We start from the raw sequence: 17,760 nt of genomic DNA on the forward strand, positions 1-17,760 counted from the left end.
ATGAAAAGGGTTTAGATTTTGTACCATCTATGGTCAAGAGAAACTTCATATATGTGGCTATAAGACCCCAGCTAATGGATTTTACTCTCCTCTAGCTCAAATAATAAGTTATGCATAGAGGACAGGAGGTTTAATATTTAATCAATTAATTATTCTATATAAGGTACGCCAGGGAAGACTGAATAAGTAATTGCACCTTCATGACTTTATAATCACTCACAGTGAATAAACCTAATCTAGAAATCAATAATACACATACCGTTGAGACTGTGAGACCAAGACAGTAATGAGCAATTCATAAAACATGAAGATTAATCAAAACAGGTAAAAATGTAAATTCAAAGATGGCGGTGAAAGACAAAGAACCATGCAGGGACTTCCAATTATAATCAATGAAATGATCAAATAAATGTCAACCACTCAAGACGTCTTGTGGAAAGACATGGAAAAGCTTTTAAACAGCGTGAACAAACCCCATTATGCCAGCCACTCTGCTAGCACATCAGAAATGACTAATTATGCCATTTGAGTCCTTTAAGGGGGAACCCAGCTGGCAAACTGTAGCCTTAATGGCTGATTTAAATTCACAAGGAAAGCTTGCCAAAAAAAACATCAGATTACTGGGTAATTTCAGCATGAAATTAATATTAATCTGTACAGACATGTTCCTTCAACCCATTTATTACTAGCTACAAAAGCATGTGGCATTTGTCAGCAAGACTCAATAAGTGAACACATCATTTACGGGTCAAATCAGGTATTTATTCTTTCAATTTATGCATGAGACAAGAGACTTGTGTATATTTACAGAGTTCTGCACAAAAACTGAACAAAAGTAGTCTGGGTGGCAGGTGTTGCTTGTTTATTAGTGTGTATGGTCACAGTATGCATTAATATGAGACAGGCTCTACAACTATACTTTGCATTTAAAGTGATCTTGTGATTATTGCAATCCGTCATATGCATCCGCAGGTAACTCCCCGAGCAGCTCATCAAGGTCATCTTAAAAGAAACATTGATATACACCAATTAAAACTTCAATACACACACAAACTCTCTTCAAAAACAAATGCAACACCAAAGCATCTGAAAATTAAAAAGCTACATTTTCTTCCCCATCTAAATACTAACAGATAGTAAAACTTAGCATACCACCCTGTGTGTGAAACACAAACCGTTATTTGCTGAAATTTAATAGAGTCTAGTGAATTGCGTGATAAAAGCCATTAGGATGATTGCATTAATCTTATCTTAAAATCTCACATCGCATGTTCAAGTAAAGTGCAAACGATATAAAAAAAAAAAGTTTGTGATTGAAAAAGAATCCAGCTTAGGGGTGTGCGATAAGAAACATTTATCACAAATCATGATACACTCAATGTTGGCTGATTTCTAAATCACACTCAGCTCATTCCAGGCCTGACAGAGCCTAGGGTCTAAGGTTATAGATACTACAGTAAACCCATGGTCAGGTTTGGATACTGATGTAGATTCAAAAGCGGTCTTATCATTGCTGCTTTGTGTGACCCATCTCGTTTTCTTTCTCTGTGCTTTTTTTTTTTAGTACGTCAAAGCAGTTAAATATGGTTTAAATTAGCTTAAGTATTGAGTCATTTAGGGGTCAGAAAAGAGTTTGTAACAAAATTGTGCCAAATTCTAATGGGTCTGACAAAAGTATTCATTTAGACTTAGCCTGGCGCCCTGCCAAGATTCATTTCAACAACGTGTTTTCTAACCTCATACCTGATGCTTTTAACATGCAGATGATGTGCTTCATGAAATGATAAAACAGTTAGTTCTGGTTCTCTATTTTAAATGGTCGAGTGGCACTTCAGGAGTGCTTCATTATGTCTATGTTTTTGCCGTTGCCGAACAGACTAGATGTAGGAACTAAATGACTAGCTAGTTATTTTTTCAAATTATGCATTATACGATGATGGTAAGGTACCAAAACATGTTGCCGTGTGGTAAACAAAATCCAGAGCAGGTTTTGCTTGGCAGTGGGAATGAAATACATGAATCGATGAGTATTTACAGAACATTTAGGGTTTCAAGGGGTCTCGGTCCACTTCCAAATCAACTCTGGAGCAGGTTGAATAATACGGGCTATGAACAGAAAAGGAACTAAAAAGATCTAAAAAAAAAAAATAATAATTTTATGTGATGTGTGGGAATCCCTGCTGCCAGTTTGCGAAATTATGTCATGAACGCGGACCAATATTTTTGTGATCATATCTATTTGTCTTTTGTTTTGTATCTTTATGTTTGTTGTTAAACATAACCGTGAGAACGCCAAGCGACACTGGACTAACTGTAACATTTTCGTTATTGGACCGGACCAAGGGAACCAAAAGTACACCCTTAGAGAAAGAACAAGAAATCTGTCACTCCACTCACATACTCCGTTCCACACCAGCTTTTGGCCAGTACATCGCTTTGAGACAAAAACAGCACACTTGCTTGTGATATTGCTTAATTGATGATACTCCATCATACACACCTGTGTCCCATGCTGTGTCTCCGGTTGGTCTGGACACTGTAGGCGCTTGACAGAGCTCATTAGAGACAGCTGCAGTGTCTAAACCATCAGGAGGCCGATTTTCACTGAGGAACACATTTTCACTGTCGTCTTCGTCATCGAAGTGGAGCTCCATCAGAGACACCGGGCCCTCTGCAGGCCTTGTGGATTCACTGCGCAATGTAAGCTCCTGCATGTGCATGCAACAACCAGAGTGAAAGGAACACAAAACAAAAAGGAATATTTAAGAGATATTTGGAAAAAGAAAGCATCTCTTGAGGACAGGTATTTCACAAACAAACAAGCAGAATGCTGGAGACCACCATATCGCGCTCATTAAACACCTGGAGAAAGGATTAGAATATGACAACTACAGAAAAGTCTAAAACTGGAAAACAAAAGGTGACTCACCAGTGGAGAGTGGGATGGCTGGGAGTTGTGGAAGACCCCATCAGGTGGGTATATCCTGAGAAGGTTATTGGGTGTGACGTTTAGGTAGTGATTTCGGTGTGATGGTGAAAACACACCCACCTTTAAAAAAAATTAGAATTATGTGGAAACAAAGTAGAGGACGGGAAATCATAGAGAAGAGTGAAGGATCTGGATCTACAAATATCATTAAGGACAATCTTGTTATGCCCACATAAGAACCACAGCTCTGTATGAGCTATCGGAGTAATCTAAAGTGTACATTACGTCCTTTGGTAGTCTATAATTAGGTCTGAAATATAGTTACTTGTTTGAGTAGTAACACAGCTCCGGTCTTGAGCTCTCCCAGTCTTTCCTCTACCAGGCGACGATGAACTGTGCCCTGCATCTCACCTTCACAGGGCCAAAGAAAAAACAGAAAAAGAGAAGAGGTCAAAAGAGACTTCTGAAAATAAGAAAGCAATCAGACCACGAACACCAGCTCAGTCAGTGACCCCCTGATTTCAGTCACTGTGATTGTGTGTGTGTGTGTGTGTGTGTGTGTGAGAGAGAGAGAGAGAGATGGATATGGTAATTTATCACAATGGAGAAACATTTTCTAAATACTTGAGCAACTAAATGCTTAAGGCAATTATTATTTTCCAGTTTATCGCATTAAAAAAAATATTTAACGCAATTAATCCCATCTAACATTAAAGTTTTTAAAAATACAAGATTCATTTCTGAAAAATGTGCGATTAGTAAAAAAAAAACACATACATGCACATACACACATACATGCACACTACGCTTCAAAAGTTTGGGATCAGTAAGATTTAAAAACTTTTTTTTACTGAAGTTACAGAAAAACTGTAATATTGTGAGATCAAATAAATACAATACATTACAGTTATTACAGCATAAAGTGCTCAATAAATGGTTTAAAAAGCACCCCGGCCTCATGAAGTTGGATGAGAGAAAGAATCTGCAATATGGTGGTGACTTTGAAACAGCTTAAATATAGTTTTGTGGTAATGTATATCCCCTAATTATTAGTACCTGTGGGATCTCTGAAGACGGCCTTGGCATCTGCATGTGTGTGTGTGATACTCTTCAAGACAACAGCCATATTAGGGACCTTATTCTTAGCTAGCTGCCTGAGAGCAGCCTGGAGTGAGAAAGCAATAAGTCACAAATAAACACCAAAGAAAAAGAAGAGAATAAGAGAAAAGAAAAAGCATAAGTTGCAGCACAGCCTCAAGGCCATTGGTAATGAATCAAGTGAAAAGCTAATCAGCATTTGTCAGCCTAATGAATATTTAACACACGTGTACCATTAGTAGAGGATCGTTATGACACACTGGGCAAAACACATTAAAATTACATTAATAATCACTTTAAGATGACTGATGACAACAGTGATTATGTTTGTGTTAATCATTTGGGGAGCCGAGATTCTTCATCTGTTCTGATTATAGTCATGGACTTCCACTTTAGGCAGAAATAACACAAATACAGATATTTATAGTACAAATCTGGATAAAACCGAAGAAATCTGCAGACTAACAAAGTTCTATCCCTAACAACATTTTTAGCACAAACACTCAGATAAGCTCATTTGAGATTTCTGAGGAGCTCACCTTGCGGAGAACCATGACAACACTGTAAGAGTGCAGAAAGCAAGAAGGGTTCTTCTCGTCCAATCCCATCTCAGTCTTCATCACTGCCCACGGACCCCTGCTGAACTCCTCTTCCTCACTCATCTGAGAGCTGGAAACCTGCTGTGAAAAATGGACACCTTATCTGATGAATGCAAGTTTGTGAGTATGTGTAAGAGAAAAGTGTACCTGTGAGTGAAAAGTGTGCAAAAGGTGTTTTTAAAAAAAAAAAAAAAAAAAAAAAAAAAAGCAGAAAAGGATTCACAATATTTTGGTACCATATCATATTTTTCATTATCTATCAGTGGAGATTGGATTTTTAATAATGCAACTTTTTCCCATTTTTACATTTAGATTGTGCGTGCCATCATTTAACACTAACCAATTCAATAACACTAAATATAATACTACAAAAAATATTTAAATAAATATCCATCTTATGGCATGATGCATAAAAATGACAGATTTTTTATCATAATTATTCTTTTTTTTTTAGCAGCCACAACTGGCACAAACATTAATACTTTACTTTTAAGTAATGCTTGTTTATATAAATTTGGTTCTCCTGACGCTGGGAATGTATTTTATTTCAGTATATTTATATAGTACTTTTTTATTAGTATTTTGAAAGAGCTTTAAAAATTGTATATATGGTTTTCACTCTGATTTTAGTTTAGGTAATTCTGATATATGCATTTATCATTTTTATTTATTTTTAGCATCAATTTTTTTTTTTTTTTTTTTTTACTTGCAGTTAATATTAATATAAGGGTAGGGTATGCATTTTCGGAAAGGCTAGTGATAGCAAGCTAGCCTTGAAAGCAAGATCCCCACCCTCTCTTTAAATCACTCTGCAAAGCCAGGCCTCCCCTAAAACTCTAGTTATTTCATCTAGATGGCAAGACAACATTTCTAATGCTTGTTTACGTTTAAGTGTTTTTACCATATTAATTATATATTAAGCTTTTTCCCCCCCAACTACAAAAAAAAAAGATTTTTTAGTTCAGCACATTTTACATACATCACTTCTTAGCCGAGCAACAGCTCCATGTGCAGGCGTCTGAGGAACTGCCACAACAATCTCATCAAGACTCTGTGCACTTGCCTACAAGACAACAAACAGAAGTTAAACCATGCAAATGGAAATAAATTTGAAATAATATTCATAAGAAATAAGTCATAGCAGTGGGAAAATTTCCAGATTGCAGGGTACAGAACAATAATATACATCAACAACCGGTTTTAAAGAGAAACAACCTTGCAGCACATTAAATAACAATTCTGAGCAGAAAATATTGCGTGACATTAACGATGATAAGCTAAAATAGTGCTTGGATGACCTGCAGTGGTAGTGCTCCCGCCGGGCCAGGAAAACGACGTGCTTTGGCTGGCATCATGCGGCTCTGTGGTCTCTGAGGTGTCTTGTTGGCTGCAGACACCAGCTGGACCAGGTGATTGGTCAGGACAGGCGTGTTGAGACCACGAGATGTAAATGTGGAAGAGGACTCGGGTGTAGAAGACAAAGAGTGGAAAAGAGACCCTCGGGGCTGCAGTGGGGTCCTCGGTGTCAAAGCGCCCCTCTGGCACTGAGGCGACGCAGCTGGAGGCCTGGGAGTCACAGGTCTGGGGAATCGTGAGGCTGGTGTAGCGGGACCGTGCATGTGATTTGTATTCCGAAAAGGGGTGGATGGATACATGGGGCCTTGGATGGTGGACACAAATGAAGTGTTGACTAAGGGCCGTGTAGCTGACACTGAGGAGGTAGCGCTGAACCTCCCATGAGAGGATACTTCTTGTGCTGATGGCCTCATGCGTTTAGCGGGTGAAATGTTGTCCAGGGGTGCAGCTGGATTATTCTGTGGCTCAGAAACCATCTGAGGAATGCTATCCAGTTCCTCCAGATCCACATCCCAGTCATCAAACTCATCCAGAGGAGGGAGCTCTCTCTGCGGGACTCTAAGGGATGCTGGCGGTGGAGGGTTTACTGGGTTAGAGGAAGGTTGACAGGATGCCACCGGAGCTCTGAGAGAAGAAATGGAGGCAGAGATTGACTGATGGCAAGGCATGGAGAGATCTGGTGGGGCTTTGATAGAGCCACATGCTGGAGTACGAAGAGTCAGAACAGAAGCAGATTCAGATGTATTTTTCCCAGGGCCTGATGGCGAGCTAACAGAGCTTGGCTGTGCATTTGAGGATTCAGATGATGGTGCAACAGAAGGAGCTGTTGAAGATGCATGCTCTGATGGACACGTCCAATCTGCTTCAAGCAAATCCTACCGATGAAAAAGTATGGATTACAAGACAACCAAGCAATTGTTCGTGTTGTCATTGGTACAGTAAATAAACTTTCTAGAAATCAGAACATAACGAATTATAATTTATAGCCTGCCATATTATTTCTAAGCACATTAAGTGTACAGATAACATGCAAGTGGCTTTACTCGACTATACTAAAACGCTAAAACTAAAAGTTAGATTCCACACCTCATCATCAAACTCCTCTCCAACGGTGAACAAGCCCTTCCATTTATTACAAGCCTGTATCAACAAACAATAAATATCATCATTACTAATCAGTTCACATAGTTGTTAGTTAACAAATTAGCTAGCTGTTTGTATGTATCTTACCATGGCTGTCATGTCTGTTCAATTAATAAGAGCAGATATATAACGCTACACGTATCTATCGACTGTTAATGTAAGCAACTATCCATTGAAAGCTGTGTTCTCATTTGATATGCAGACATTAAGAAACACCGAGTAAACATCGCATAATCTCCGATTTTCACAACCTTCGCGCCGCCACGTTCAAATACGTCACTCACGCTACGCAGGTGACGTGTTGCGCTTGACGTGTTGTGTTGCCGCGCGCAGCTCTAGTGACGCAGCGCCATCTGCTGGACTTATTTTTTACTGTCTATGGGACTTCTCCACTTTGGGGTAATAGTAGCATGCCGAGATGAAAGATCGTCTCAATTTAGCCGCGATTATTGGCAAAGGCGAATAAGATATTACTTTAATTTACTTTTTTTCTCTCTCTAATAACACGTAATACGAAGAAAATCGCATCTATTTTCTACCTCACCGAGTTTAAATTGCATCTGCCTTTTATTACAGCAACTGCTGTCGCTAAAGCTTTATGGATTTTATGGCTGTAGAGCAATCATAAAATGTGAGGATATGTATAGATATTTCTAAACATGTAAGCGAGCTTCTCGGTAGTGACAGGTTAAGTATAAAATAAAAACTATTATGTGGCTAGCGAATTATTTATGAAAATTAAAGTCTACAAAACTACAGAAACAACATAACTGAGTTTATAAGCTACATGAACTTATCACACTGAAACATACCAAGTTGAAAAAGTGTTTGAACGTTGAAATAGGTTAACAGAAACAAGTTTGTCATAGTACTAACATTAAGCCACAATTTTTTGACAAACATACGATTACTAAAACTTAATTAGAATGAACTAAAAAAATTGTAAAGCCTATTCAAATATAACTATAGTACAAGATTAAAAGTACTACAATATGTATGTGTATATAAGTTTATAAACACGAGTATATATATATATATATATATATATATCTATCTAGCTATCTATCTATCTATCTGCTGGTCATTTGAATCAGGTGTTAAATGGGGAATCCAAAATATGAAATGTTGAGGGATATATAAGAGCAAGATGCTTATGCAAAGAGACATGCAGACTGAACCAACAGTAAAAACAGATTTAGAGAACAGATTTTTATTTTCCACAATACAGAGATGCCATATTGTTAAAACAGTCCTAGAACTTCTGGAACTGCTTCTTGGCTCCAGCAGCCTTGGTGACCTTCAGGACGTTGAACCTCACGGTCTTGCTGAGGGGTCGGCATTCTCCAACTGTAACGATGTCACCTACGGTCACATCCCTAAACAATCGGAGAGCATTATTAGTGATATTCAAGAAAAATATTGGGTGATCAAAACTTATACAAACTAAACTACATTTAAAGCATTATCTGCTGCATCAGTGAAGCCATAAGGCAGTGTCGTCAGAGTCTAACAGACTTGGAAGACCATCGTGAGAAAAAACATCATTTGCAGCTGACCGTTTATTTAAAGCATGTTAAGCCCACAAAAAGGGTCAACGATATTGTTCAGCCGCTAAAAGAAAGCTGCAATAGACAAACTTTACCTGAAGCATGGAGAGAGGTGGACAGACATGTTCTTATGCCTCTTCTCAAAACGGTTGTACTTGCGGATGTAATGCAAGTAGTCCCGCCTGATGACAATGGTCCTCTGCATCTTCATCTTGGTCACCACACCTGGAAAAAGACAAATAAGTTCACATACACTGTATATCAACAGCCAGCAAACAGAATCTTCAATTTCCAATAATTCCTAAGATACCCCTAAATTAGATAAAGGGGAAGCATCAGTAAAGCCATTAGGCATTATCCTCAAAACCCAAAGGGTTCAGAAGACCATCGTGAGATAAGACATCATCTGCACCCCAGATTACAATACAATTAGTTAAACTACACAGACTTACCAGAGAGAATACGGCCTCTGATGGACACATTTCCAGTGAAGGGGCATTTCTTATCAATGTAAGTGCCAGCAATAGCCTGTGGATGTGAAGCACAAGCAATTTAGGCACTTAAACTCAACTGAGGTTGCACAATGGTATCTTAAATCAACAGCATCAGCAATGCCAAAGGCAGTATCCTCAAAGCTCTCTTGGAGTCTAGGAAGACCATCGTGAGAAAAGACATCCTCTGCGAACTAAAGTTACACTTGTGTGTAATCACAATCTCACCTCTCTGGGGGTTTTGAAGCCCAAGCCGACGTTTCTGTGATAACGTGGGAGCTTCTCTTTGCCACTTCCTTCAACAGCCAGAACCCGCTTCTTGTTCTGGAAGATGGTGGGCTGCTTCTGATAAGCCCTCTCGTTCTGAAACACCACCACAAGCACAGTGTCAGTCATACTCCTCACAAACTAATGCATGTGCTTGAATAACATTCATGTGAAGTTACGGAACAAACTCAGATAAGTAGATCAAGGTTTCCATTAGACATCCTGGACTATTAGTATATCCTCACCTACACCAAACCTGAAGGACTTTGGGAGACAAGTGTTTTCCATATTAAAATGCCAATTCAAAACACTTGAGGGGTTTTATGCTGCATCAGTGATGCCATAAGGCAGTGTCGTCAAAGCCTGATAGACTTGGAAGACCATCGTGAGAAAAAACATCATTTGCAGCATCATTCCCATTGAGACCAGTGTTACAGAGATAAAAACATAAACGGTATATTCAAAGCTTTATCTTTTTTAGAGTCGTACGATTATTCCTTCTGGATGACATCCATGTGCAGTCCATGCCTTGCGAACTAACTCGGCTATTTTACCACTCAATAAGACCAATTAAACACAGCTATTTTTTTTTACACCACAACTTGGAAACAAATAAACAGCTGCAGGTTTAAATAAAATCACTTTCTGCTGGTCGGATAAGGCAAGGCCGCTCGCCTTGCCGTTCATGAACGCTTCCTTCCCGTTAACCGGAGACAGAAAACACATATTCTAGTCTCCAGTGTGATCCATTTCGACATGATTGCATCCATCGTGCTTTCTTTGCTGTCTATCTACTAGAATTTGTGACTTTGAGCTAAAGTTTAACGTGAAATCAAACGCGTTTCCACGACCACGCCGTTCAGACTCGCATACCTGTGCGTCCGCCATCTTCGCCAGCCGAGTCGTAAAGAGGACTACACATGCGCTAGACAGACGGAAGAGCTGTTCCGCGGACGTGACGACACACTGTGGGTGGGGCCGACTGAACAGTTTGGGAGACGGCAAAAACCGGAAGCTAACAATAAATTGAATTTATCAACGTCTACACTTTTTTACCGTCTATGGTCTACACCCCCCCCCCTAAACCCCCCCCCCCCCCCTTCCCTAAACCTACCCCTTTACAATAATGCAAAAATAGTCATTATTATAAAGTTGTACAGTGTGAGAAAAATTACACTATATTGATGTGCGCATGCCCAGTAGAAATTGCTGTATGCCCCTTTACTGTCAATGTGTATGCCATCTAGCCTTGACTTAACCGTTATCCGTGGTTATTTGATTATTTACATTTAAACAACTTTTAAATCGCAGTAACAGCACTGTGTGCGTCGTGCGGTTGGTCATCGTCTAATTTCACTGTTGAGAAGGTATTGAATGCTTAAATCTCTCATATTTATTTACCCATGTTGGGAAGTACATTAACTAGCTACATTTAATTACGTAATATAATTACACAATCTTGTAATTGTAATCAGTCACATTTACTCAGAAAAAATACAGTTACTTATGAAAACGTTAACAATTACAAAGAGGGTTACATTTGAATTTTTCACACACACCCACATATTGATTTATTTGACTTTCATAAATTGCACTGACTGCTCTAAAATATGAGACAGCAATGTTTCAGGAGTTTAGGACACATAATATGACACATGTTTGTTCGATAATTGTTTTATTTTCTATAAAATAAGCAGGTTATTAATATTTGATTAACCTTAGTCAAATCAACAACAACAATAATAATGGAGCAGTTTATTGAACAATTAGACAAAATAAAATAATAATAAATAAAAAGTTTGTATGTGTGTGCGTTTTATTTGTGACAATTGATGCTTGTATGACTCATATAGTGTGATATAAAGGACTCGAAAAGGAAAACACTTCGATTACATTCTGAAGCCCAAACAGAGCAACATATGCTTTTTGTTACAGATACTGTTCTGCTATCTTGCAACATGAGATCTTTATAACATGTCAAGAACGTTTATTCTGATTATTCCCTATTATTTTTTTAAGTGTGCCGCACAGACTCGCGAGCGACTTCCTTCCTGTCCAAGAATTGACGTCACGCAGCGGAAGACTTTTCACTTATTTTCTTGCTAACATGGCAGCGCCGTCGGGTGGAGGCGATACGGGTAAGTGGCGCTTTCATGTTCAAATGATGATTTTCGCCCGTTTCTCCCGAGTCGTAACTCAGATGTCCGACAGAGCATACAGACCGGCGCTTTAATATGTATTAGAATAGTATTTATCATGTGAACTGTGAGTTTTCTCAGTGTCGTTCACTGTCACAACACCGCTGTCTGTCTGAAACATGTCTGTACACATACCGATCACTGGCTGAACGACCAGCGCACAGACCTTCCGATTAACGATAACGACACGAGTTAAACAAACAAAGCACAGTCCCTTGGCTGTATCCAAAAGTGTGCCGTCTACCCAAACAACTCTTTTGGCCGTCACGCGCGTTCCAAAAGAATTCCTGAGCATTTTAGGCGCGTTCCAAACGTTCGATTTGTTCAGAACGCGCCCATGATGCCCAGAAACGCGGTCTCGGCAGGCAGCACTCTATTTTTGAGACAGCCTCTGTGCGCTTGTGTTGGCTGTGCTCACATGCCCCCGATACCGCGATGTTGTTGATTCCCAGAAGAGGTGACATCATCGTTTCAGTGCTGATCTGTTAGGAGGGGGGAGTAAACACTCTTCACAGCTATAGCTGGCCATGTACAGGTCTCGAGATGGGTTGCTGTCGAGTTAAAGGTATGGTTCACAAAAAAGGTCGCCTTTGTTATCACATGTTGTTCCAAACCGGTATCACTGTCTTTGTTCTGTGGGACACTAAAAGGGATGTTAGTCAGTGTAACAGTCTCAGTCACCATTTACTTTCATTGCATCGTCTTGATCATAATGAACTTTAATGATTACCAAAGGCTCTCAGTCTGCCTAACATTGCATACTGCTTTGAAGTTCAAACCTGTAAGCGATGTTAGGCAGAACGGACATGAAGGCCAGAATTGTCATTTTTGGTTTAACTATTCATTTCAAATCCTGCTGCTCTGTTGATATAATAGGCCCTCCATTTTTATTAAGGCTGGGGTGTCTGATCCTGCTCCTGGAGGGTCACTGTCCTGCAGAGTTTAGCTCCGATCCCAGTTACACACACATGAAACAGCTGGAACGTCCATACATGTGTGTTGAGGCACGTTGGAGCTAAACTCTGTAACTCTGCCCTCCAGGACTGAGTTTGGACACCAACTGTATTATGGGGTCAACTTTATATATATATATATATATATATATATATATATATATATATATATATATATATATATATATATATATATATATGAGAGAGAGAGCGAGAGAGAGAGATTTAAATGAAATTAAAAGGGATCATTTTGAAATTTGTACAGCCTTTACAGATCACATCATTTATGTCCCTAAATGCTAAAATTAAAGATTTAGTTCAAGTTAAATTTGTTGAATACTTGAATGAGACTTTGTTTCCAAAATGCTTGCTTTAATTTCTAGGTATCTGTAATGCTCAAAATGCCATCTATGTAGGCAGCTCACTAGTTTTGCGACACAGCCTGTATGTATTGTGTTCATGACACGTGAAGATTCAACGTCTTTTGTTTTATTTGAATATTTAAATACGTGAACTGATACTTAAAATGAGTTATGATGCGTACTTGAGAGATTTAGCTTGTCCGAGTCTCTTGCAGCTCATGCATATTAGTTTCTTTACATCAACGTTACTCATCAGAAAACTGAAACCAAACGTGCACTGAATTAATTATACATGCACCGCTGAGTCATGTCACAAACAGTATGGAACCATTCAGATGCTTATCAGTTCCCTTTTAAGGTCACAATGGTGTTGTTAGACCTGTGTACTGACATTTGTACTTTTTTATGCTGAACATATTTTAAATCCATTTTGTTTACTCTAAGTGTCTTCCCTCCTGGTTTTGCATTGTTTTTAATTATTGATATTATTTCCAATATCTGAAGGCATTGGCAATGAGCAGATTATTGCCTTGGGATCTGCACTTCTCAATAAGTGAGTATCATCTTATCTCTTCTTCACGTTCTCTGTGTTTGTTTTTGTTCATTACCTCAGTCATCTTGTCCCATCTCTCACAGCTTCATCTATGAACGAGTTCGTCGCCATGGAAACAGTGAAGCTGAATTAACCCGAAGTCAACTGAGTGATGTGGATCTGTGCGACCCCAGCCATAAACGTCTTGCGCAGTGTTTGCAGCAGATTGGAGACGAGCTGGATGGAAATGTGCAGCTGCAAAGGTAATGGATTGCGGGAGACATCTCGTCTGTCTCTAAATACAGAGTCTCCTGCTGTGCTCAGAAATGCTCACTGGATGGCAGTGTGCTGCAACTCATCCATACCTCTCCATTGTCGTTTTGATCTAGTATGTTAAATGACTCCACTCTTCAACCAACTCGAGAAGTCTTCCTGAAAGTGGCCCATGAGATCTTCTCTGATGGGAAGTTTAACTGGGGCAGAGTGGTGGCACTTTTCTACTTTGCGTGTCGGCTTGTCATCAAGGTGAAGACCTACATAAGCTCAATCTCATATGGAAATGCATTGTTTTGATGTTTTAAATATTTGTTTTTCTTATTCTTGTACTCCTAGGCTATTATAACCAAGATTCCTGACATCATAAGAACCATCATAAACTGGACTATGACCTACATTCAGGAGCACGTTATTAACTGGATCAGGGAACAGGGTGGATGGGTAAGTCTTGACACAGTGACTTCCTTAAAATCATGTGAAACATCGGGTGTCGATGTGATATTTTAACACAGGCCACAATGACCTTTACTACTGATAACGCGATAAACAAAATGCAAAACACAACATGAACATTTAGCTTTCCGTAATGTGAAGCTGAATATCTCAGCTGTACTTTAGACGTATAATGCCGTTGTTCAAAAGTCATACATTATGAAATCATAAAGCCATACATAGATCCTATGTTTTTAAAGAAATTCATGCTTTTATTCGGCAAGGACACGTTAAATTGATTGAAAGTGACAGTACAGACATTTACAATGTTACGAAAGATTACATTTCAAATAAATGCTTTACATCTTTCTATTTAGCAAAGGATTTGGTTTTATTGTTTGGCTATGCTATTATTGACTAATATGTCAGCAAAAAACTGAAACTTAATTATTTTCTAAATTATTTTTTTTTTAGAGTACCATTAAAAATACATTCATTTTTAAATGACTAATGTATTCACAGTGACATCAATTAGTAATTAATTTTTCTGTACCACAAGACTCATTAAAGGGATAGTACACCCAAAAATGAAAATTGACATTAATTACTCCAAACTCATAAGACCTTTGTTCATCTTCAAAACACAAATTAAGATATTTTTGATGAAATCCAAGAGCTTTCTAACCCTCCTTATTCAGCACGGACCCTTACATGATCAAGGCTGAGAAACCTAGTAAGGAGATTGTTAAAATAATCCGTGTGACATCAGAGGTTCAACTGTAATTTTGCAAAGCTACAAGAATACATAATGATTTTATTCGACAATTCGAATTTGAAACCACACATGAAATCCGACAACAACTGTGTCATAAATGTAGTTTATTTTGTTCAAATAGCGTTTATAGGCTGAAACAGTCAGTGTGCAATCCTAAATAATAAATAAGTACAATCTGAAGAGCACATCTCAGAACGCTGACTGTTCATTCAGAAGGCAGGGCTTCCTTCGATGGAGCCGCCATATTGAGCGTTGCATTCTTCTTCAATCAAAACTACACAAGTGACACATTTTGGGTATTCTATCTATTCTATAGCCCAAATAAGTGCATTCATCCATCATAAAAGTGCTCCACACGGCTCCAGGGGGTTAACTAAGGCCTAAGAAGTAAAGCAAAGCAGTTGTGTAAGAAAAAAAATCTTGCTATTTAAAACTTTATAAAATGTACTCTCTAGCTTCCGCTTACTGTCGTACATGGGTTCACGAAAGAGTGACGTTCCAGTAATGTAGGACTTGTATTGTAAGCTCCAGAGAGAATACGCAACTGTTTCCTGAAAGCAGTTTTGTTTACATGAAAGGAAACCCAGTCTCCTCTTGGGTTATATCGAAATCCTCCAACATTTTTCTTTACAAATCCTTGTTTTATACTTCTAATTCATGCCCGGTGTTTTGTTTTGCTCTTTCTCTGCGCCTCCATGTTCGTCACATCTCACTGGAGATTACGCTATGCCTACGTCATTCGCTGGAACACACGTGAACACATGTATGACAGTTAGCAGAAGCTAGAGATAAGCGTTTATTAAGTTTTAAGTAGAATTATTTTTCAAAAGTACATCTTGGGGTAATTTTCATTTTTGTGCTAACTTTCCCATTAAAGCATTTTGTTTATTTTAGTTTATTTAATTGTATTTTTATTGATACATTTATTTATTTTGTTTTATTAAAAGTAAATATGTGATCAAATTTGCCCTTTATTCTCACACAGGAGGGAATCCGCTCCTATTTCGGAACCCCAACATGGCAGACTATTGGCGTTTTCCTGGCCGGGGTGCTCACCACGGTTGTGGTGATCCGCAAAATGTGAAAAGACTGGCAGGAAGGTGGAGAGCAAGAGAAGAGAGAGTTGAGACAAAGGACAGAGAGTGAAACAGACCAGCAAAAGAGAACAGAAAGGATGAGGGGGAAGAGGAAGGGATTTGGAGTAGAGATGCACAGAAAAAGACAAATAAGAGAGTTGAAAATGGCCTCAACTAATCAAAAGAGAGAGGAGGAGGAAAGAGTGAGAGTCCAGCATGATGCAGATGTCTTGAGCACTCTTGTTACTCCTGAGCTTGTGCTCTTTCTCATCTACAACTTTAAAACTTGATAACATTTGCACTGAAAATCAGAGATTATCGCGTAAGAGTTCGGGGTTAGGCTTGATTTTAGCTATTTATTTTTAGTTTGGGCTTGTGGGTGTCTAGGACATATTTCCTCATTATGTTATTTTTATTTTTCATCCTTGCATGCGATAAATAGTTATGATAGCTTATAAATGGAATTATTATTATTAATATATTATTATTATTATCGTTATGATAAAAGCATAATTGTATCTTGTCTTATTGTCTTTTTTTAGCGCATTGTTATCTGAAAGGGTAGAAATGGGTTCAGACTCTATTCTGCTGATATTTTAATTTCCTGTCTCTTCCTCATCCTCCTCGTCTTTTTTTTTTTTTCCACTGTCTCCTTTAGTTCTTCACGGTAGGGGTTACAAAGTGTCTGTGAAGTTGATTGTACTTGAAGGTTTAGCCTCTTAAGAGTTCATGAAATGTTTGCAACAGCATTTGAGAAGTGCAGTCAACCAATCAGCACTCGTGTTCTGGTTTGTGGGCGTGTCTTCATCAGCAAGCCCCTCCTACGACAGGGATGGACAATACTAGTGACTCTTAAATGAACTGAACTTCTCTGAGCCATGATGAGCGTGTTTTTTACAGAACCAAATATTTTCCTTTTCTAAAAATTCTTTTGGATTCGACAATCCAAAGACTTCAGATGCAGGTGCAGATTCTTTGGCGTAAAGCAGTTCGCTTGGCTTGAGCTGGTGCAAACATTCGGTCTTGCAGGAAATATCATGCCGAATAGTTGAGCTTGTCCTCTCAGCAAGGTCTTCTCAGTACTGTATTTTTAAGATGGTTGGCAAGACCCACAATCCTACATTTAGTTGCAATTGTTCTTTTTTTTATATATATACTTGTTTATCTTTTGGTTGTTTGGGTACAGTTTCATATTCTTTTATTTTATGGTTCTTTCGTTGACAGTGCCTTGGCCTTTTTATATTAGCCACCACTTTTTCATCTTTTTCTACATCTTTGTAAACCGGTATAAAATTGTGCACCCTAAGGCAGTCTGTCTACTGTTTGAGCCCATGAGTTTGTTTTGTAAGCTGTAAAATTAAACAATAAATTGTTTTTATGTATTTCAATATAAATGTGTTGTGTGTTTTGATTTTGGTAGAGAAACCGTTACTCTTTATTAAAATTGTCACATTTTAAAATACCAGTAAAGGATCGAATCTACGAAATGAGCATATAGGAATCATGTAGTAAATTTTAAATAAAGCAATAAGCCCTGAAAAGCTGTAGTTTACAGTGAATTTATAAACCGCTAAGGGGCACTGTAAAACCCCCTTAGCTGTTATAAATTTGCTGTAAACCACGGCTTCACAGGGTTTATTGCTTTTAGAAAATGGTTATTCCATTGAAGTAGTAAGGTTTCATAGAACAGAGACAATAAAGTGTAATTATATGAATTTAAACAGTG

General features: G+C 38.4%; 3 protein-coding genes and 4 non-coding genes across 9 annotated transcripts; 1 reads left to right on the forward strand and 6 right to left on the reverse strand.

The window, feature by feature from the left end:
* Nucleotides 1-748: 748 nt before the first annotated feature.
* Nucleotides 749-7,498, reverse strand: LOC113097167 (uncharacterized protein C17orf53 homolog). 2 transcript variants are annotated; one of them, XM_026262373.1, is made up of 10 exons: nt 7,213-7,498; nt 7,069-7,122; nt 5,925-6,857; nt 5,606-5,689; nt 4,567-4,704; nt 3,986-4,094; nt 3,255-3,340; nt 2,930-3,049; nt 2,501-2,708; nt 749-1,002 (listed from the first exon to the last, which is right to left on the reverse strand). In XM_026262373.1, exons 1-10 carry the CDS (start codon nt 7,222-7,224, stop codon nt 944-946), a joined length of 1,803 nt encoding a protein of 600 aa, XP_026118158.1. In that variant the 5' UTR covers nt 7,225-7,498; the 3' UTR covers nt 749-943. The 2 variants fall into 2 exon arrangements, with proteins under 2 accessions (XP_026118158.1, XP_026118157.1); XM_026262372.1 differs by having other exon boundaries at nt 4,567-4,707; nt 7,213-7,496.
* An 820-nt stretch (nt 7,499-8,318) lies between these two features.
* Nucleotides 8,319-10,460, reverse strand: LOC113097168 (40S ribosomal protein S11). Its single transcript, XM_026262374.1, has 5 exons — nt 10,304-10,460; nt 9,392-9,526; nt 9,125-9,200; nt 8,768-8,897; nt 8,319-8,501 (listed from the first exon to the last, which is right to left on the reverse strand). The coding sequence occupies exons 1-5, from the start codon at nt 10,316-10,318 to the stop codon at nt 8,378-8,380; spliced, it is 480 nt and encodes a 159-aa protein (XP_026118159.1). The 5' UTR covers nt 10,319-10,460; the 3' UTR covers nt 8,319-8,377.
* LOC113097187 (small nucleolar RNA SNORD35) lies at nt 8,591-8,675 on the reverse strand. The gene has a single exon (XR_003288790.1). It is a non-coding gene; the product is annotated as a small nucleolar RNA SNORD35 (small nucleolar RNA).
* LOC113097188 (small nucleolar RNA SNORD35) lies at nt 8,999-9,083 on the reverse strand. Its single transcript, XR_003288791.1, has one exon. It is a non-coding gene; the product is annotated as a small nucleolar RNA SNORD35 (small nucleolar RNA).
* On the reverse strand, nt 9,269-9,355 carry LOC113097189 (small nucleolar RNA SNORD35). Its single transcript, XR_003288792.1, has one exon. It is a non-coding gene; the product is annotated as a small nucleolar RNA SNORD35 (small nucleolar RNA).
* On the reverse strand, nt 9,753-9,837 carry LOC113097186 (small nucleolar RNA SNORD35). The gene has a single exon (XR_003288789.1). It is a non-coding gene; the product is annotated as a small nucleolar RNA SNORD35 (small nucleolar RNA).
* Nucleotides 10,461-10,679: 219 nt separating the features above from the next.
* LOC113097183 (apoptosis regulator BAX) lies at nt 10,680-17,422 on the forward strand. 2 transcript variants are annotated; one of them, XM_026262398.1, is made up of 7 exons: nt 10,680-10,797; nt 11,450-11,568; nt 13,448-13,496; nt 13,580-13,738; nt 13,865-14,000; nt 14,088-14,192; nt 15,944-17,422. In XM_026262398.1, the coding sequence occupies exons 2-7, from the start codon at nt 11,538-11,540 to the stop codon at nt 16,040-16,042; spliced, it is 579 nt and encodes a 192-aa protein (XP_026118183.1). In that variant the 5' UTR covers nt 10,680-10,797; nt 11,450-11,537; the 3' UTR covers nt 16,043-17,422. The 2 variants fall into 2 exon arrangements, with proteins under 2 accessions (XP_026118183.1, XP_026118184.1); XM_026262399.1 differs by lacking the exons at nt 10,680-10,797; nt 11,450-11,568 and adding an exon at nt 11,602-12,193.
* The last annotated feature ends 338 nt before the right edge of the window (nt 17,423-17,760 follow it).

Source organism: Carassius auratus, unplaced genomic scaffold (assembly GCF_003368295.1).
Source record: "Carassius auratus strain Wakin unplaced genomic scaffold, ASM336829v1 scaf_tig00216128, whole genome shotgun sequence".
In the NCBI taxonomy this organism is placed as follows: domain Eukaryota; kingdom Metazoa; phylum Chordata; class Actinopteri; order Cypriniformes; family Cyprinidae; genus Carassius; species Carassius auratus.